We start from the raw sequence: 21,699 nt of genomic DNA on the forward strand, positions 1-21,699 counted from the left end.
AGAGGATTTATTTAATTTAAAAACGAATAAAAGTCTATTCCGAATGGTTCGAGAATGTTTTAGAACTGAATTACACAAGTCGATGTTGATGTTCGGATTATGACCATGCGATGGCGCCAAATTCAAGTTAATTCCAGGTGAGCGGATACAACCTATCATCCCTGGATACTTCAGTTTGACAGAAAAACATAATTTAAAGTTACATACTACATTGACAGATTAAACCTTTTTTAAGGACATTACACATAAATCGATTGTTTAATTTGTTTTATTACACGGCTTCCTGGAATCCTCAATTCTGATTGGTCAGTCGCGACACGCGAGTTCTGTATCCATAACAATCTCCAAAACTGATAATACACAGCTGGTACTTTCAGCTTGTTAACTTATTATGAAATTGAAAACTTATTAGAACTAGTTATAAAAATGATTATTGTATGTTATCGAAAATGTATTTGGTTATTCTGAACATGCCTGTCACTTTGTTACGGTCATAGATACCACGACTCTACCACTAGATGGGAGTAATGTAATGCTTTACAAGCAGAACCATATTTATGCATTGGATTTGACCAGTGAGCTTTAAAATAAGTTTTGGCTACATATCAACAACTTTCGAAAAAAATACACTTTTGAACACAAGTTTAGTATAGCAAATGCTCAGTATAGCAACAAAAAAATATGATGCTCGTACCAAATAATATTAAAAGCAAGTTCATACAGAACACTGTCCCTTCATCACTACTCCTTAAAACGACATAGCCTTTATTAACTTGGATATGATTATTGTTGGATATTAGCTATCTTTACAAGGTGCAAAAACGACAGCAAAACACGTTTTTGAATAAACATCTGCTTCTGGTCTGGAGGACATCTGGACACCAACCACCTGCATTTGTTGTAATGTAAGGCAGGTTTGTGATACAGCTGACTCCCTCTGTATAGAGATGTTATCACAAAATCGACAGATAAAGTAAATTTATACAGAATACATTTATCTTTTGATAAGTGCCACGTTTCTTGACCATTTATTTTTAAGATAAAGTCTGTTTGTGCTTTTTGTAGACAGCCATTATTATTGTTAGGTTACTATAATAAAATGTATGGCTAGAAGGAAATGGAAAACATCACATTCCAATGGATTTAATGCTTATAATAGAAATTCTACTGCTTTTATGGAAACTATAATGGATTATGAGGGTCATTTGTTGGGTTACCAACAAAACACCACTAACTGGAATAAGGCCCAAACATAAACTGCAAACTGAAGAGTTTAGTAATGGTTTTAATGCTAAACAGCGGATGATACTGGATACGCTTTTGTTTTCTTTCAGAATGAATGTACCAAAATTGTATACTTTCGTTGAGAAAGTGCGCAGTTAACAACGCATTGTAAGGTTTATTCGCGAATACGAAAATTAGGGTAATTACCACAGTAACACAGCACAGTCCGGGTCAACACGCTCCCATGCAGTCCCAAAGTTCAAATTACGGGCTTTCTGAAATATTAGTGCATAAACTCCGCGCACCTGCTAGACCAATGAATAGTCATTGAATAATCAACTTGAGTAGACCTCACAAAAACCAACGTTACAATGTAGTTTTAACAGCTAACAAATTGAAATATAATCCTGCATATCAAACTCGGATTTATGAAACAAACGGCTTTGTATGCGTTTTTGTTTTATTATTTTACAGCATCTCTCCAGAGTTTGTGCTTTAACAGAAGTTCGGACGCCCAGATGCCATATTAATTATTACACCCGGGAATGAGTGGAACCTTCCCTAAGCTTAAAGTATCAGGAAAGAAAGAGAGGCTTACAAAACGCTAATTGGACTCTGCAAATGCACTGACAGAGCATGGTGGATATGTTTCAGAGACTCCCAGCCCGGGTGAATAGAACCCACGCTTCTTTTCTAAACGCTCTTGCTGAGCTAAAAAAGAGAGAGAGGGAAAGAGAGAGAGAGGGGGGAGAAAAGAAAGTTGGAGGGGGCTGGGTGCTTGAATGCTGGCCTGATCTTGAATGCCTCCGCCAACTAAGAGAAATTACACAATTTATTACCCCTCCCCACTCCACGCGCATTGCGCGCACACACGCGAAGAGCGAAGTCATTCAAACAAACTTGGCCAGTGGATTGGTGCGTTCTCCTCGTGAAAGCAATGCTCCATTATCATCCCCCTTGAAAGAGACGAAATTAATCGAGAGATATACCGTGTCACGTCTACTGTAAGGAGAAAAGTGTGAATAAAGTGTAACTAATCACGAGGAGAAGCGCGTCTTAATGCGCGTCCACAAAATAACCCATCCGTTCCGCCTTTTCAACTGTGATGATTTCCAATAATGAGAGACCAAATTCGTCTTAGCTGGACAAAGGTTCCTTATATGGAGCAATATTATATGGCTGTAACGTGTTAACAATATAACGGGGGCCAGACAGTTCAAATCTTAAAAACAGCCGTTTTTGTGCCACCCCTTGACAAGTGTTTCACCAAGACTCTGACCCAGCCTGTGCAGAGTCCAGTGAAAGCAATGTGCTTGTTAATGTCTTTATTATTCAGCAATGTTTTAGTATAATTATTTGTTGAATTAAAAATATGTATATATATATATTTTGGATATAAAAAAGGTGTCCTCACATAAAATTATATGGAATATATAAATGTAAAGAATGATAATTTGTTCTAATTTTAGGAAATTTGAACAACGTCATACTGTTAAACAATTTAATTAAGTTTAAAACTACGACAAATGTGATGCTGTTTAACTTTGCAAGTTCCCGGGCTTTGCTAAATCTCGAAGGTTGTGCATGTGTTTTGGTCCTCCGAGAAACACTTGTCATAACCGAAAAAACACCTCTAGTCATTCTTTACAAGAAGTTGTTTACTCAGCAGCGGCAGGAGCGGCACGCGTCTGGCGTACGCAACGCAACCGCATCTCAGCGCAAGGTGAATGCAAGAGGCGCGAGGGGGCGTGGTCAGGGGGACCGCACGGCGGGCCGCCGGGGTATTGAAAAGGCCGCGCGCTGTTACCATCTCACAACTTAGAGCAGGTCGAGAGTCCACAGCACCGAGTGTCCATTGACAACGGCGAGAGCGAGCGCATAAAGCCACACGTGAACGCCACGAGCAAGACGCACGGCCACTGGACACTCCAAAGAAAACTTTTGTGTCGCGTAGCACCTTTCCTCTTCTTCTCGCGGGAAATGGACATCACTGCCAAAATGGAAATAAGCGTAAACCAGCAACAGTTCATGCCACCTGCCTGCTTTTTCGCAGCATCCGCGCAGAGCATCCAACTCAGTCCGACCGACAGCCAGTGCAGCAATAAATCCGCGTCCAAACAGGCAAAGAGGCAGCGTTCGTCTTCACCAGAGCTGCTGCGATGCAAGAGAAGGCTTAACTTCGCGGGCTTTGGGTACAGTTTGCCCCAGCAGCAGCCGCATGCCGTCGCCAGGCGGAACGAGAGAGAACGCAACCGGGTGAAACTGGTGAACAACGGCTTTGCCACCCTCCGCGAGCACGTACCCAACGGCGCGGCCAACAAGAAGATGAGCAAAGTGGAGACTCTGCGCTCGGCAGTGGAGTACATCCGTGCGCTCCAGCAGCTCTTGGACGAGCATGACGCGGTGAGCGCAGCCTTCCAGTCGGGCGTCCTGTCACCCACCATCTCCCAAAACTACTCGAATGACATGAACTCTATGGCCGGTTCGCCAGTGTCATCTTATTCCTCGGATGAGGGTTCCTACGACCCTCTGAGTCCAGAGGAACAAGAGCTTCTGGACTTCACCAACTGGTTTTGAACATTTGTGAAAGGTATGCTTTGCAAATCGATATTTTGTGGGGTTTTTTTATCATGTAACATGGTTGTTGTTGTTGTTGTTTATGCATGCGTATTAATCTCTAATTTCTCTTTTTAGAAAACGAATAAAAATCGCAGCACTCGCTTTGGAGGCACTCGGATGACCCCGTCCTCCAAGAACACAAAGCACTGCGTTTGCGCTGCAGTCCGGTTCGGACACACTCTTCACCCAGAGATGGCCCGTATAAACCGGCAGCCACCGGCCCCGTGTGTCAAAGAGCCAAAGGACTTGAAGGGAAGACGCAGCCCCTGGCAGATCAGGAGTCCGGCCCGTCCAGCGCATTCGCCCATGAATCCATAAAAAAATGACTTTCCACAAATATGTGGCTTATATACGACGGCAATATATAAATGTTGTAATTTACCTATATGCTAATGCTCATCAGAGATGGTTTGCCCTGTTATAGACCCCTCTCACATGTAACTCTAAGATGCTTCCAACGTGGCGTATTTTATTATATGAAGTTCTATTTGTATAAAACATGTTGTTTTTTAAATATATTAAGCTATTTTTGTATGTATGTAAGAGATTTATAGATGTTTTGTACACATTCATTTTAATATGTATATATATTTTTTGATCTACAGTATAGCCTGCCGTATAATGCTCATTACCTCTGGCTTATTCAGACTTATAGTCTCAGATGCATCGCAGCTGGCAGTTCCCTTTACGGTTGTGGAGGTTTTAGATGAGTTTAATGCTCGAGAGTTTAAATTTCAGCACCGACGTGTCTTATTTAATAGGAGTATGATTGCAATTGTAATATGACTCGGAGTTCATAGTGATCAAAGGTTATGCAGCTATTGTCCAAACGGAACACAACGGCGGTGTTTTTGTCTCCATACTGCCTGTTCAACTTTGCCTTTACAATGCTGGGGATTGCTTCTCTCAGAAATGTAGAAAAAATGCCTTATCTCCATATTTTCTATACTTTAGTCTCATAATAAAAGTTTCTAAAATACTTCTGTTGTCTTTTAGAGTTTATGTATTTTGGGACATATTCTCCTGAAAGTCATTATACAACAGCAGAACCAAGCATCAAGATTCATAGATTTTCTTTTTTCAAGAGCAACAAAAGTGATAAGCCTGCTAACTCTAGGCAGTTTGCCTGTCGTCAGGCAGGAGAAGACGTGACCAGAATACTGGACAGTTTTCTCTGCCTGTGCTCATACTGAATGCCAATTTGGTAAACACAGCACATTTGGAAAATAAACATATTGCACCACAAAAATACATCACAATTTATTTATTTTTTTATCTCAAAAAATATATATATACACTTTAGTACTTACTATAGTAGGCTGTAGTAAAATTCCTAGACATTTAAGTATTTTGGAACCATACCATAATAAATATTAAAGTACACTATTTAATACAGTTATCAATTCACTACCAGAAAACACTGAAGTATAGATTTTAAAGTCAAGTATTTACTATAATACAATACACTATGCTAAAATTATTACTTAAGTATACTTTGCATTTTTTAAGTGGACTAGCTAAAAGTTTTTATCATGACCATTCAAATAGCCAAGACTAGCTCTTAAAATAAGGGAAAAAACAAAACACTAAGAGACAAAACAAAAAAATAGGAGACAAAATACTGGACCAATATATGCACTTTAAAACTTAAATGTATTATTATTATTTGTCAATTATTAATAATAACAGTATAAGTAGTAGTTCTAAAAAAGGCCAATACGGTAGAAAATTGAATTTATTCATTAACTTAGTTTTTATTCTAGTAAACACAAACTTTTAAAAACAAATTAAAGTCGTCGTGTTTGACAGGTAGAGCGTGCGTGCTCGGGGCGGGCGCGTGCCTGCTGTAATAAATTGAATGGCTCTGTGCGCGCGTGCGGCGCTCGAGTGGAGTCGGCGAAAGGCGCGTGTGCCTTTCTGACAGCAGCGCGCACTCAACAACTCGCCCTTTAAAAACACAAGGTCTGTAAGCAAGCGCTGTACACGAGAGGCAGGTGTTAAAGTTGACAAAAACACGTCCCAGACGAAAGTAGTGCGAGGATTGTTCAACGGGAATTGATGAATTCACCAACATTGTACTTTAATTATGCATTTCTTGACGCACGAGGATGGTTTTAGACGCGTAACAAATTTGTTCAGACCGAAAGAAGTATGCATGTCCAAACTTTTTCATTCACCTGTTGTGTGCTTGTACCCTAAAAACTTAATGAAGAATTCCACTCTATTCATGCAGTCTGAACTGCGTCCAACCGGACAACAACGAGTGATGCAATTGGTTAAACACTGTGTGTGTAGTTTTGTGCGCAAGCCATTCGTGCCCGTCCGCGTGTCCATCCCTTTGTGGCAGACCGTTGCCTCCTCATTATGGCAGGCCTGAATAGAAAAGGAGCGGCCGCATGTAACCCACACTGATTAGTGATCTGGGGCCCTCTGATGTTCCCTCTGTTGAAATTCATGTGGACTTCTTGTGATCCGCACCCTCCAGGTCCCTTTCATTCTTTTTGAAAGTGCTGCCATCCTTGCCTCTCAACTTTTTCAGTGGACTTTGTTGAAGCTAAAGATGCAGACTGTTAGACAGCACTCACTTCCTCATAAGTGCCCAGAGAGCTTTTCATGACTGTCCAATCTCGAACAGAGGACCACAGCCATTTCTTTAGGCTAAATGAGACCGGTCGGTCTCTGTTTTTCTCGCTACCTCCATCCTTTTCAGTTTTCCCCTCTCTCCTCTTTCTCATACAAATGCACACTTTTGTTATGTCTGAATGTGACGGTGCTTTCTGTGCTTGTCAAAGCTTTTCCGCTCCCTTTCCTCTACTGAGTTCTGCAAAGTTTTGTGGGTGATTATCATCGGTGATGATAGGATTTTTGAATTACAGTTAATAAAGGATTTAGCCTACATGAAAAATGCCTGCACCAAAAAGCAAACATTATTTCAGTACCACAGACAGCACTCTTCTGCACATTACTAATGTTTGGCAGAGGCTGCTATAGGGCCAATGATGTAGTTGTTATTGGTTTACAAAGTACAGCAAGCTGGTACTAATAGATGTTTCATTTTATAATCAATATACATTTCCAGCAATAATTTAAGATTACCTTGTGGTAGGCTGGACACTGACTTCTATAACAGAAGAACAATTCAAGTATAAATGTATTTTTATTGTATTCGGTCTATCATCTCTATCTAAGCTAACATATCTCATACACTTTAGTGAATTTCACTTGATTATTATCTGTTCTTGTAGATGCCCTCACAGGTTGCTGGAGTCGTCAAAGGGATTGGCGATGACCGAGTTGTGGATGAGGATGAAGAGAGGCAGGTGAGCGAGGAAGTCAAGAAGGTCAAGGGACCGAAGGCCGCGAAGCTCCCTTCTCACCGACGCCTCATCCTCTGGCCTGATGCCCCCGGCTTTGAGCTCCACGAGTAGATGCTTACCATCTATGCAGCCCTGTGGCACCACAGTGCCCCCTGTCTGCGCCTCCAGCAGGAACATGAACAATTGCTGTGGAACAAGCATGCACACTCAGGTTAAAGTTCATCCTTTGCGACACTTAAAGTGACACTCCACCTTTTTAAAAAATATGCTCATTTTCCAGCTCCCCTAGAGTTAAAATTTTTAATTTTAATGCAGTGACTGAAAATAATCCTCTGCTACTGAAAGTTACCAAGGGGACTATTTTCAGGCGCTGCGTAATATCATTCCGCCTCCTGCAGCCATTGTACGGCAGCAAAGTCATTGATTATTACGCCAGAATGAGAGTATAGTTCCTAGCTATATCAGCCTAGAAAATCACAACTTTAAATTTTCAGTCGGTCTTAGTACATGATGTAACTACAGAAAAGTCAAGTTTTAAATATGAAAAATGTTGAAACTCTTTGGTTATTTTTGAGCACGATGCTAATGGTCTAATTAGATTCAATGGATTATGCTAAGCTATGCTAAAAGTTGTACCGCAAGACCCGGAGATCGGCTTAATGGATTCCAAAATGGTAAAAATCAAATGTTTAACTCTAGGGGAGCTGGAAAATGTCCCTTTAAAGGCGCAATATGTAACTTTTAGCAAGATCTGTTGACAGAAATGCAATATGATATACATAACTATATTATCAGTGGTGTATAAAGACCTTACAAAATGTACTGTATTATTTTTATTTTTATTTAGAATGAACCGTTTTTATCTACATACACCACGGGTCTCCTTACATGGAGCTTACCGCCACGTTTCTACAATAGCATTAAACTGACAAACTGTTTTACAGAGCGTGTTTCAGCCCTACGTTGTCTCAGAAGACGACATGTGTGTCCTGCGTTTTGAAATTAAGGTTGATTGCAATTTGCAATCTCACCACTAGATGCAACTAAAAACCCATACTGTACCTTTAAGGGCGTTGGACATGCCTGAACCATAAGTGATTTAAATTAATGCTTTTAAAGGCGGGGTGCATGATCTCTGAAAGCCAATGTTGACATTTGAAATCACCTTAACAAACACGCCCCTACCCCAATAGAATCTGGACCTTCTTTTGATAGACCCGCCCTACACACTCGCAACCCAGACAACAATGTCGGTTAGTAGACACGCCCATTACTGCTGATTGGCTACAAGTGTGTTTTGGTACTCAGCCTGACTTCCTTTTCCAAAGTGATTTTCAAAAATCATGCACCCCGCCTTTAAAATAAATGCAAACGTTATGATTTGAGGAGTTCAAATTGCAAAAGCCTCTAAACGCCACCAACGCTTCTACAAATGAGATTAACTGAATGCTTTAGCACAAACTATACATTCATCAAATAAGTTTGCTTAAAAATTCACCTAATCACATCATACCGATTTGTTGGCAGAATCCAATAGGAGTCCGATAATCTCAGATGCACTTAGAGGGTTTTGCATATATAAATAGCTTTGTGTTATACTTTAGCAAATATAATGGACTTCACCAAAACTATATTTAGATTACGATGGACAAAGTACACAACAGCAAAGCCCAGATTGTGCACTACTCGATAGTCGTCGCAAAAGATGATAGATGTTGGTATAACCTGTGTTTACATGCGCGCGCTTCATTCACACGTGTGCCTTTAGAGGCTCGAGTTACAGCAGTCTTTTCCTACTCTTCTGTAAGCGCACCTGTTTGCACAGTTAAATGCATCCAAAGTAATGACTAAAAGTGAGTGTGTGCGTCCCATAATCCCCTGGCAAAGTGCCGGCTCTCCTCTCCCTCAATAACAATTCGAGCCCGGCTCCCTCTGTAATTAGCCACCCCTCTCCAACTAACCCCAAGACCGGGCAGGGCTCGGTTTCCGTAGCCTCTGCCATCAACTTTTAAGTCTCCGCCCTTTTCAGTGGCCGTCCCTTTCTGTTCAATGGGTCCGGTTGGGTCTTGCTACTGAATGGCCACCTTATACCTCTGCTTTATCTGAGATGAGCAGCATGTCTTTGGCTGATTACAGAGCACGCTGCACTAGACATACACTGCCGGCCACTTTAATGAGATTACAGGCTGTAATCCATGAATACGAGGGAGGGGGAAAGCTAAAGGGAAAATGAGAGAAAACTCCATTTCTCTTTTTTTTACTTCTCAATGAACATGCAAGGCGTTTGACGGAAACGGCTAGTTTTACTCGAGCTGGCCTTTAAAGTGTTTTGCGGTCTCTATTTCACTATAATTAGCGCTTGATAAGAGAGAGGGGGAGAGAAATAGAGGCAGGGGGTCAGAATAGCAAAATGATGAGAAATTGCATGACAGATGTTCAATGACGAATTTAGTTTATGGTAACACCAACAATCCAAGTTATACAGTGCTAAATGAGTATATAACTAAGTATCATCAATAGAGCAAACATGGCTCATTTTTATGTAAATTAGGCTTATAATAGACTGCAACAGAAAGCATGCTGTAAACAGAAAGCAATTTATAAGAGATGTCCGTGTATTTTTTAGGGATTATGGCAGATGTAATTCATCAAATGAGAGAACAGGAGAAAACCACTGAACATGTATCCAGATGTGCGGTGCAGGCCAGCATGCTTTTGGCATTTTAAACAGCTGATTCAGAAATGGCAAAACAGGTAACGCAATGAAAATAAATGGCAGAAACATTCTTACTTACACAATCCCTCCCACCAAATATCATTAGCATTGACTGAAAACAAACCTTGGCTTTGTAAAGCTTCATCTCCAGAGACTTGAAATCCATCTTGCTGATAAGGGTGCGCATAAACTCGCTGGAAAGGAAAAGAAAAGGCTGACATTTCTACAAGCATGTCACTTTTAATGTTTTTTTATGTCTTTTCCTCCCCATGCTGTATCTCTCACAAGCTGCGTTTCCATTGCAGATTTGCGAAAAACTTTAGCGTTTTTTTTTTGGAAATGTCGATAAAAGAGTCTATTGCGAAATGACACGTTTCCATTTTAACCGATGATATTCGACTACAATATAGTTTTTCCTCGCGCGATAAGCCATTCCAAACATAACCAAAGGAGATTACCCTTATACATACGATTGGCAATGTATAGGTGCTTCTTGGAGGTAATAGTAGATTATTTTAAATCAAAAGAGATGTTGGAGTGTTATCCAAACATTATTGGCAGGGAATGCCTCTTATACTTGGGAGCAGACACGTATGGAGGTGTTTCTGGGATGTTTTAGTACATGGGTCAGTGACGAGAAAGATGAGAATTTAAAAAACTTTTAAAAACTTGTTTTAAAAGCATGCATCAGGTTTATCTCAATGTACATGGTGTATTTATGTTCATTTTATGCAATAAAAATTACATTTGCACCATTTTTATGAAAGTTAAGACTGAATGTACCTGAAAATGTCAAATGGTGCAACCGCCAATTGTGTTAAAGAATGAAAAATATTAAATATTTTATCATCCACCTTGATGGCATGCAAGCGTAATCATCAAAAAAAATAAAATAATAATAATTGTAAAATATTTTTTATGAGTTATTTCTAAATGTAACTTTTATTGCGTTTTTATAATAATTTTCCTGACATATGCTGAAAATAGCCATGTTTTCTAAATAATCTTTGACAAATTATGTAAAAATGTATAGTCAAAATTATAATACACTAAACTAGATGATTATATTTTATTCCACATTTTTTATATATTAGAATATATTTATATTTTCATAAAAGAAATACTAGTTACACCAACTGACACAGACCGGTTACACCACATGGACATTTTTGCAATTATCCCCCAAATATTCTATCAAAATGTAATAAAACCAGAAATTTTAGACTTGATCCTCAAAAAAGAGAATGTATGCAAGTAAAATGCAAATATATTTTGAAATGTAACCCTTTTTAATTTAATTGAACCATACGGACACAAAATAATTAACGTCACGTCATTGACCCACATAACTCTTTATTTTCAAATAAAAAAGGATGTCACTTGCTTGCAAATGCGAGTAAACTGTTTCCATTGCAGTTTTGCGAAATACAAATTTTCCGAATTGCATGAAAAACTTTTTTGCCATATATGGGAAATATATGGGCGAAATTGATGTGTTTCCATTGGCGGTATTTTCAATTCGCAATGTCAATTTGTGCAATTTAAAGGGTAATGGAAACAGAAATGGAAGAGGAAAATATGTTTGGATTTGCCGCACCCTGAGGTTATTTTACATTTATGCATTTGGTAGACGCATTGGAAGGTATATGTTCTGTATTTGTGTTTCTTGGGTTTAAACCCATGACCTTATGGGTCCATTACAACCATTAGGCTGTACCACATTAGCATAGGTTTTGTACAAATAGTACATGTTGGCATATTTTGGCGGGTAATTTTTTAGCGGGGTCGAATCGTGTGGCGCGCCGTTGTTTCGGGTGGGGGTCGAAACAGTGATGCTAAAGTGTTCTGAGCCCATTGTGGTTGCTCATTATGCCCTGTCCCCTAAAACAATGATCACGAACCCAAGGCCAACCCGCCAGTATAACGGATAGAAAAACTAGAGCCGTTTCGGGGGGGGGGGTTTGTGGGACGCGCTCTGGTTCGAGCACTCGCTGACCAACACGCACCTATACACAATTGCACACGCACGCACTTGGATAATTACTCGCATACACAAGCTATTCAGATGGGACAGTGCCTTAGTGTCTAGCGTGTGGCACGGTGTTGGTCATCCCAGTGTTAACGAACGTCTCTGTTCAGAGGGCATGCTGGGAAGAGTACAGTCACCACCCCACTAAAATGGTTGGTTCGCCTGGCCTTGTGGTTTGGTGGTTTGATGGGAATGGGAGAAGACAGGCCAGCTAATGATCATTAATTGCACTTGGTTTGCAAAAAAAGAGCCCAACTGCACCACGGATAATAGCCGGGGGAATGGATAGCGCGGCGGGGACAGAAAATAGGATAATAGCAGTTTTAACCCATTTCTTTTGTTAGGGTCTCCTCAGCACCCCCAAGGCAGACCCCACGCTTACGAAATTGCCAAAGTTTGGCGGTCCTAACTAAGAGGGGGGTGTGCTAGATATGGTTGGAGTTTATAAGGGGGTCGGGTGACCCACTTAAAGTTTGGGTGGCTGGAGTTGTTTTGACAAGCAGGTTTTGGCGGTAAGTGTGTTTATGTCTCGGACCAGGTCAGAGGGCGTGAAAATGCGTGAAAGAGGTGGGATACGGGACGGAGGTTGTTCTGCTTTTTCATTTTGTATGGGTGCTGAAGTTGTTGAATCATTCCAATTAAAAGACAGATTTACTAAACTTGCGCCCATTCGGGACACATGCAGCCCACCCAGTATGTAGCCCATCTTCTAATATGCAAAAGCACACATATGGGATGGGATGTATTGGGATTGTATATATACAGTATGAACATAATCCCAAATATATTTTTTATACGTTTGATCGTAGGCTAAAACGGCAAAAAAACTCTTTAAGAAGCTTGGGTTCATTTGACAATCACATTATAGCAGGTTCAGCCATTAAGGCATAAATAGGGTGGCTTTACAATAAATTTAAATGTATCGGCTTTATAATATTTACTTTTGGGCATTTTGGTTTGCATTTGATCAGCCAACGAGTGCCCGCCTCAGATGTCACTGTAATGTAATGAACGTTCTGACTGGGTGTATATCAGCTAATGAATGGGGTCAAATCTATATCAGGGTTCAGAAGAGGTTGATAGAAAAGGTTAGAGCGCATAAATGTCCCGATTGTGTCCGTCCCAAAGAAACACCCTTGTTCCTTTTCATTTGTTTCATTTGTCCACTAGTTCAGGGAAAAAGCATCGCTCACACACTCAAAGAGCAATGCCGTAAATCAGCGGAGAGGCGTGACCCCGAATCCCCTCACACGCATAACCCAGGAAACCCAGAATAGGCCCCTGGGTTGAGTGGAAGCTGTTAAGATCCCAAAAAAAGTGAATGGGAATGAAAGGGCCTGTGTGTGGGAATCTTTGGCATATGGGCTGTAATGTAGCATCACAGCCAAATGCCCCCAAACCCTCATCACAGTAATGGACTTCACGACGACACACGACCGCCCAAGCTGTCTTGGGTCACCATCGAATCACATATCCAAGTGGAGATGTGTGTGGACTGGAAGATGAGCGATGATGGTGTGCTGATGCCGTAATTTGAATATGTAAGGGATAACGTACGCTTTGGATAAAAGTATCTGCATAATGACGTTAAACTCCACACGTAACCATTCATATGCTGTGCGTCTAATTTATGGAAGGTCGGTGACTGCTCTTCCAACGCTATTGTGTGTAGCATGTATGAGTGTGTGTTGAACACTTGACTTGTTGACTTACTCCAGTGTGGCTATTTTCTGGGCCAAACTGGCTACTACCGCAAACAGCCGCAGGTCTGTAAGGCCGTCTGTCACTCTAAAATCAACCAGCTCCAAAATCTGAGAACAAATAGAGATTAATAGTGATCAACAGAGAGGAATAGCCAATAAATAAATATGATTGTCAAGCAGATCAAGAAACACTCAAAGGGATGACTGCACTCTCTCTGCTTGGTTGTTTTAACCCATTCTGGGTAAATATTGGACAGAACACCCAGCTGGGATTAAAATGAGCCAATGCTGAGTTGTTTCAACCCACCCTAACCCTAACCCTAACCACAACCCAGCATTGAGTAATTTTTAACCCAGAGGTGTGTTCGGAACAATATTTACTCAGAATGGGTTTAAGCCCGGAATACACTGCACGATTTTTGCCCTCCTATAAGATCATTACCTTAACACACTGTGCGACATGTATCGTTTAAACTCGGGTACGAGAGGCATGTAGACTGTACGATGATGACACGGAAGCTTCGGCGGCAGCGTCACACGTTGCTCAACGTCACCAGCATGCGCTCATGGTAAACAAATACTGGCGCGCAGGTCGTAGCAGCAAACACACTGTGCGGTGATCATGCTGAATTTCTGACATTGTTAGAAAACTATCGTAGGCTATCTTTGGACGCAAGACCGGGAAAACGCCCGTCTTTGAACCTCTCTCATTTTACGACATAGGACCACCGATGAAGAGCCACAATCGCAAAAATCGCGACGATTGTTTCACGATAGTAATCTTTCGTCTGGGACAGCCAATAATCGTGCAGTGTATCCCGAGCTTTAGAGAATTGGACAGACAATGTCAGAAAAAGGTATTAAATGATACCCTTTTCGTCACTGGGGTAGTACCAGTGATGGGAATAACGGCGTTATAAGTAATTAGCGTTAGTAACTGCGTTATTTTTTTCAGTAACGAGTAATCAAATAAATTACTGTTTATCCCGTTATAACGCCGTTATCGTTACTGACATTACAATGCTGCGCGTTACTAAAATTGATCTAACTGTAGTGATTTTCACCCGCGTATGCTCACTCTCTCAGCCAAACACCGTTTTTCTCGTGTGTGTGTGTTGGGAGAAACATAACTGATGCTGATTGGTGTGTCTGTGTGTTAGAGAGGGTGGGAGAACCACATAGCTGATGGTGATTGGCTTAGTCTCCAACGTTAGCCAACCAAAGGCAGAGTTCACAAACAGGCACGCCCACTCGCAAAGTCCGACTGAGTCTGAGCGAGCGAGCAGTGTAAAAAAGTCTGAGCAACTTTGTCACTTTGTCGCTAGATTTAGCAACTTTCTATCACTTTAGCGACTTTATAGGACAAATCTAGCTATCTTTTCTGACGTCGTTGGAGACATTTGTAGACTGACATGAAAATACGCGTCGTTTTCTCATCTCAACGAGCAGCGGTGCTGCTGATGACTGTGCCCCATCTCAAAGCACTGACAGGCAGCCCGGTCATCGCGCATCAATCACTCCGAAAACACAGGCGACAGGGTGATGGCAAGTACAACAAGCTCAAAGGTAGCGATCGCAAACACGAAGTATAAAGCACTACTTTTCCATTGTTGAGGTGAAAGGCAATAATGTTTGTGTAATGTGCAACTTATGCCCATGAAGAAAAAGTCTCTCCACGTCTGTGGCAAGTAATTCTGATCTAATAAAGCACCTCAAATCGTCACATGCTGCCAAAAAATTGAAATATTCATTTTAGTCATTTAACATATTTAATTTGTAAGGGGTATTCAAGTTATTTGAAATATTAGATTTTTTTTAAGTAACGCAGTAATTACTTTTCCTGGTAATTAATTACTTTTATAATAATGTAACGCAGTTACTAACTCAGTTACTATTTTTGAGAAGTAATTAGTAACTATAACTAATTACTTTTTTAAAGTAACGTTCCCAACACTGGGTAGTACCCTAAGGTAGTGTGCACACCACAGCGTTTAAACGCGGTTGAAAATGGCAGGCGGATGCCGACTGTAGGCGCTTCCCAGCTTTTTTCAGCTGAGCCTTTTGGATGCTGTGATACTTCTGCTTTGTTTATCAGTCGTTGAAACATGCGCCAGTTCGTTGTTGTAATATTTGTTTCTCACCTCCTCCACTGTGATTGGACGACTGAGTGAGAGTGACATTGACTAGCTAAGCGTTTCACCCGAAGTTGACATTTTTTAACTCTCATTGCTGAGCATGGACAAACGCAGAGCACGGACAAAACCCACCAGCTGCTGGCATTTTTGAAAAGCGTAACCGCTTTAGTGTGAATGCAACCTAAGGTTTTGTTTTGTACCTTTACAGTTATACTAAACATAATACAAACATGTACCTTTTGGGGTACATTACTGTACCTTACAGATTGATTGTGTACCTTTAAAGGTACAGTAAACTGTTTTTAACAAAATTGTTCCTTAAGGCAGTGCTTCTCAAACTGGGGGCCGGGAGATGGTGCCAGGGGGGCCCCAGTTTTATGACATTTTATAAAATACATTGATTTATCATGAATTCGGTGTAATTAAACCTAACAAAAAGAAGTCTACTAACCAATAGGGCTGGGCAAAAAAAACGATTTTGCGATTAATCGTTTTTTAAAACGTGGTCGATTAAAAATCGATTCTCAAAGAGCAGAATCGTTTTTTTTCATATTTATTTCTGCAAACATTGAATGGAGGAATGGAAGCATTTTAGATTTCGCAAGCAAGACATGTTGTGGCTTTTAATTTCTTTTTTATAATTACCCACTTGTAAACTGCTGTTCACTGTTCTTTTTTTATTAATATAGTATGTGTATTAAATCTATATTCATTGAGTTGAATCGAGAATCGAGTATAAAAACCTACCTGAGAACCGGAATCGAAAATTTAATCGAGAATCGGAATCGAATCGATTTGATAGCTTGTGAATCGAAATCGAATCGAACTGGAACATCTGAATCGATGCCCAGCCCTACTAACCAACAGCATTAATTTGTATAACTTAATATGTTTTGTTCAATTAAAATGTTAAATTTTAGAGCAGTTTTCTGTCATAAATTTTCTTTGGGGGGGCCGTGAAGGAATGCACCGTACACAAGGGGGGCCGCACGCGGAAAAAGGTACACAGTAGGTCTTTAGAGTATAATATTGTACCCCAAAAGGTACAACATTTCAATGTGTTGTGTATACCCATAAAGGTACAAAAATTTACCTTTGTGGGTACCACCCAAGAAACAGATACCTCTTTTGTATTCTTTTTTGGAATAATGAAAAACCCACAGCCAGTTTAAACTCAGCATAAAGGTGAACTCTATCAATACTGTTTAAAAAGACTTCAAAAAGCTGGGTAATAACAAAAAAAAAACATTTTTACAAAGTCTAGGCCAGTGGTTCTCAAACTTTTAGGCATGTGGCCTCCCTTTAGGGTGCACCCTTTCAAAACCCTCTCCCCCCTCCATAGAAAATTCATGACAAAATTATCTCAAACTTATAATTTTACATAAACAAAACATAATAAATTATACATGTAGTGCTGTTGGTTAGCCTTATTTATCTGAGGTTTAATTATGCAGAATTTATAATAATTTCATGTATTTCATAAAACTGGGGACCCCTTGGCACCATCTTGCAGGCCCCCAGTTTGAAAACCACTGGGGGTGACTACTTTGAAAAAGCTAAAATATAACCTAGTTTTGATTTATTTTAAATTTCCTGTAGTCACAGCATAGTTTCCAAAGTTACATTTGTGTCATTCTATATGTTTGATGAGTTTACTTTTTTCTCAAATTTGGAAAAATATCCTCATAAATGATCAAACACTTGCATAAAGTGAAAGTGCAAGTGGAAATGAAACAGTTCATTTTAAAATGATGAAATAATCAGCAATATATGAGGAACTCATGCAAAAGCTAAATGCCACGTCTGTCACAAATGAGATAATGATATTAACCGAATACTCTCGGCACGCATTATATGTTAATCAAATACTTTCGCTTCAACTCCACTTAATCCCAGCCTCAGGCCATTCAGAAATACCGGTTTGTAGGGAGAATCCATTTAGAGTCTGATAAAAAATGTTAATGTACCAGAAAACATGTCAGACGCACTTAGCGGGATTTGCATCTGAGCTCTTTAAATCCAAACATGCAATGTTGATAAGTACATTTAAAAGAGTGTGCAGTATAAAAGCATGCCAAATTGTGGTAGTCTGCTATATGCACTTAAAACTGGCCAGCAAGATGGGGAAATGCACAGCGCAAGACAGATTTGTGTGGGTTGGCCAGATTTACCCAAATTCATTATCAAATCGGGTGATAAAGCAGTAAAAGCTGGAAATAATAATACTGTATCAGTAGGCGCAATTCATGTATAAGGATCAATGACGTGACGTTAATTATTTTGTGTCCGTATGGTTCAATTAAATGTAAAATGGTAAAAATTTCAAAATATATTTGCAGATTACTTGCATACATTCTCTTTTTTGAGGATCAAGTCAAACATTTCTGGTTTTATTTAATTCTGACAGAATTTTGGGGGGATAATTGCAGAAATGTCAATGTGGTGTAACCAGTCTGTGTCAAATGGTGTAACTAGTATTTTTTTATGAAAATATAAATATATTCATGTGGAATAAAATATAATCATCTAGTTAAGTGTAATATAATTTTTTTTTACATACATTTTTACATCATTTGTCATAGATTATTTAGAAAACAGAGCTATTTTAAGCAAGGACAAAATTTTTTTAAAGATTTTTGAATTTCTCATCTTGCCAAACCGTTTTTGTCACTGACCCATAAAAAGAGATGCGTAGATAATACAATATGCTTTACAATAAACAAAATTCACCCTGTAGACATAGATTTCCTCCTCCTCTGTCAGAAGTTCTGGAGGAATGATCTTTTTCAGGGCTACCAGCACTTGAAGGCAGCTCAGATACCCATCTCCATCACTATCAGCCTGCAGGTAAAGCAAATAAAATAACACTTAAAAATTCACTTAGGCTATAACAAATAGATAGCATCTTAATACCATCATGTCTAAAATGACCAAAAATGAAATATTTTATCTTTAACTCTAAAAAACAAAATTGCATAATGCATGCGCTCTCAGAAAAAAGGTACAAAAGTTGTCACTGGGACGTACCTTTTAAAAAGGTCCTAATATGTACCATTTTGGTACAGATACCGTTGAGATACCAGTATATATCTCTAAGGTACCGATGTGTACCTTTGAGGTACCAATATGCACCTTTTAGGTACAAAACTGTACTTTTTTTATAAGGTAGAACCCCAGTGACAACTTTTGTACCTTCTTGTACCTTTTTATCTGAGAGCGTACATAGTATTGTATATCCCAAAGCACTTTTACTTACTGCCTCAAAAGCCTTTTTGTACAACGACAGCTTCTCCTGACTAAGGATGCAGTATTTTGCCAGGAAATCAACTGTAAAGAAGATGACAAAGCAATGAAAAGTGAGTAAAGAAGTTACAAACAGTACTCAACATGAAGTTAACAATTGTGTACTAGCCATACCAAGGCATTGGGAACAGAGGCCAAAATTCAACCATTTGGCAAGAAGAGCTTAAAGACAGATGGAACTGAAAACTAAGAGTAGCTTCCAGATGAGAGGAACGGTAGAGTAAAAAGAAGTTAAAAAGTGGAGGAGGAGACCTCATCTAAGCCACAATCGCTCCAATACATGAAACGAAAGGGAGAGATGGACAGAATCCACTGAATAATAGATCTATTCATCAGTGAGACAGAAGAATAGGGAGGAATGAGTTGATATCACTGTGGATTTAAAGCGCTGGGCCCAATGAGCTGCACCCCGTTCACAGGGGGCCGTTTCAATCTGCCATTTATCAGCTTACCCCTAATCAAACCCGGGCCTTGCGTGGCCTCTCCCATTCACATGCAAAGAGTAACATTCGCATGTAGTCAACTTGACTTGTTAAAGCCTGATTGATCAAAACCTCTCGGTCCAGGGACGCACATCTGTTTGCAAATAACCGAGACTCACGGGAGCAGCTCAAAGTGTCGGGCTGTCCCTCAGCAGCGCTGGGATTTAGATTCGAATCTGAAACAGTGACGCGTTCGGATCATTGAGCTGATGTGGATTGGGAGAATGGAGATGACTCTCTCTTTATCTGCACTCATTATCTGACTTTGATGATCCTTAGACACTGAATCTGCCATCCTGGGTCTGGGTGTAATCTGCATCGCACCTGTGCATTGGTTAGTAGTATGACTGCATTTATACTGTCACAAAAATTCGGATTTAGTGCTTACATCTGACACATATCGAATATTGCTGCACGTGTAAAAACACAAAAAACTTACAGAGATCCGAATTTTTCCTATCCGATCTGAGCCACTTACAAATTTGGATTATCGGATATCTGTGGAAGCAAAGTTTAAAGTTTAACGTCTGCCCAATATTGGGTCTTTATGTCAGGTCAACGTTGGATTTTGATGTTAGATCAACGTTGGATCTTGACATCTAATCAACGGCGGATTTTGACGTCAGATCAACATCGGAGTTTGATGTCAAATCAACGCTGGATTTTTATGTCGGATCAACCTTGGGTATTGACATTAGATTTTAACGTCAGATCAACGTTGGGTCTTGACTTCGGATCAATGTTGGATCTTGACGTCGGATCAACGTTGGATCTTGACACCGGATCAGCGTTGGGTCTTGACATCAGATCAACGTCAGATTTTGACATCAAATGAATGCCAGATTTTGACGTCGGATCAACGTTGGATTTTAAAGTCGGATCAACCTTGGGTCTTGACGCCGGATCAACATCGGAATTTGACATCAAATCAACTTCAGATTTTGACATCAAATCAATGCCAGATTTTGACGTCGGATCAAACTTGGGTCTTAACGTCGGAACAACCTCTGGTCTTGACGTCAGATCAACATTGAATTTTGACGTTGGATCAACGTTGGGTCTTGACGTCAGATCAAAGTTGGATTTTGATCTCGAATCATGGTCAGATTTTGACGTTGGATCAACATCAAATGTTGACGTTGCATCAACATTGGGTCTTGACCAGAGGTGTCAAGTAACGAAGTACAAATACTTCGTTACCTTACTTAAGTAGCTATTTTGGGTATCTATACTTTACTGGAGTAATTATTTTTCAGACGACTTTTTACTTCTACTCCTTACATTTTCACGCAATTATCTGTACTTTCTACTCCTTACATTTTAAAAATCGCCTCGTTACTTCTATTATTTCGGCTTGTTTGCTTTTTTTCATTCCGGCTTGTCATCGTTAAAAAAACCTATCTTGATAAATTGCATCATCCAGATAAATGCGATTGTGGTTGGATGAGAAGTATAAACATACACCATTCCGACACCCTATTGGTTTGTACGCAATCCCCGCCCCCCAGCTGACTGCAGATGATCAAAAGTTTGTTCGATGCTGCTGCACAGAGAAACATAAAAGAACCGCGAGAGCGATTAGAAAGCATGCGGAGCAGTTTGCTCTCGCGATGCTTTGATATCATCCGCCATCCGTTTGTACAGTAACAGAACGCGGCATTCTGTCTTCATATGGAAAAGTACGAAATAAAACTCGCGCATCACTTTCAGGTCAGTTCACATTCACAAGCCTGTGTAAATATATAGCTGTCTGCTGACACCAACTCATCTGTGTGATTTAAATAGTGTAACAATACCAATTTATATCATATAACTTCAGTTGTTCAACTTAAATGACATTGTGCTGCGTTGCGTTTTGAAGCATGGCAAAGATATCTATGCTAAAGACATCTGTTGTTTTGTATATGCTTATAACTACCCTAAATTTTATTTGCATTAACAAAACCTACTTAGCTGAATGCTTGAGTGTTAAATCAACCAAACACATAACCATACCTACCAACTTTTGCTTTTGTTAATAGACATCAGCTGTTTCCTTAAACCTGACTTTTTGAATTTACTTACAAGAAAGACATTTAGTAATTCTCCTTAATTGCTTGGATTTATACTGACTAAAGTAAAGTATACTAAAGTCCATTAGCTACACAAGTTACAGATACAGGAATATAGGC

At 39.8% G+C, this 21,699-nt stretch overlaps 2 protein-coding genes across 3 annotated transcripts in view; one reads left to right on the forward strand and one right to left on the reverse strand.

Moving 5' to 3' along the window:
• Positions 1–2,639: 2,639 nt before the first annotated feature.
• Positions 2,640–4,908, forward strand: ascl1a (achaete-scute family bHLH transcription factor 1a). Its single transcript, XM_065268558.2, has 2 exons — positions 2,640–3,814; positions 3,919–4,908. Exon 1 carries the CDS (start codon positions 3,205–3,207, stop codon positions 3,799–3,801), a length of 597 nt encoding a protein of 198 aa, XP_065124630.1. The 5' UTR covers positions 2,640–3,204; the 3' UTR covers positions 3,802–3,814; positions 3,919–4,908.
• Positions 4,909–5,234: 326 nt separating this feature from the next.
• The window catches only part of LOC135749828 (uncharacterized), a 98,442-nt gene continuing 81,977 nt past the window's right edge, over positions 5,235–21,699 (reverse strand). Inside the window, exons 12-16 of one of the 2 annotated variants that reach the window (XM_073816138.1) lie at positions 19,000–19,070; positions 18,474–18,584; positions 13,619–13,716; positions 10,001–10,070; positions 5,235–7,346 (exon numbers count right to left, since the gene is read on the reverse strand). In XM_073816138.1, the coding sequence (XP_073672239.1) occupies positions 7,095–7,346; positions 10,001–10,070; positions 13,619–13,716; positions 18,474–18,584; positions 19,000–19,070 (602 nt within the window). In that variant the 3' untranslated portion in view covers positions 5,235–7,094. The remainder of the gene's footprint in view (positions 7,347–10,000; positions 10,071–13,618; positions 13,717–18,473; positions 18,585–18,999; positions 19,071–21,699) is intronic. The other variant, XM_073816143.1, reaches the window with a different exon arrangement.

The sequence above is a fragment of the Paramisgurnus dabryanus genome, chromosome 1 (assembly GCF_030506205.2).
Source record: "Paramisgurnus dabryanus chromosome 1, PD_genome_1.1, whole genome shotgun sequence".
NCBI lineage: Eukaryota > Metazoa > Chordata > Actinopteri > Cypriniformes > Cobitidae > Paramisgurnus > Paramisgurnus dabryanus.

Excerpts from the sequence above, each read along its gene's own strand:
- ascl1a (XM_065268558.2), top strand. The coding sequence starts at position 3,205 with ATGGACATCACTGCCAAAATGGAAATAAGCGTAAACCAGCAACAGTTC.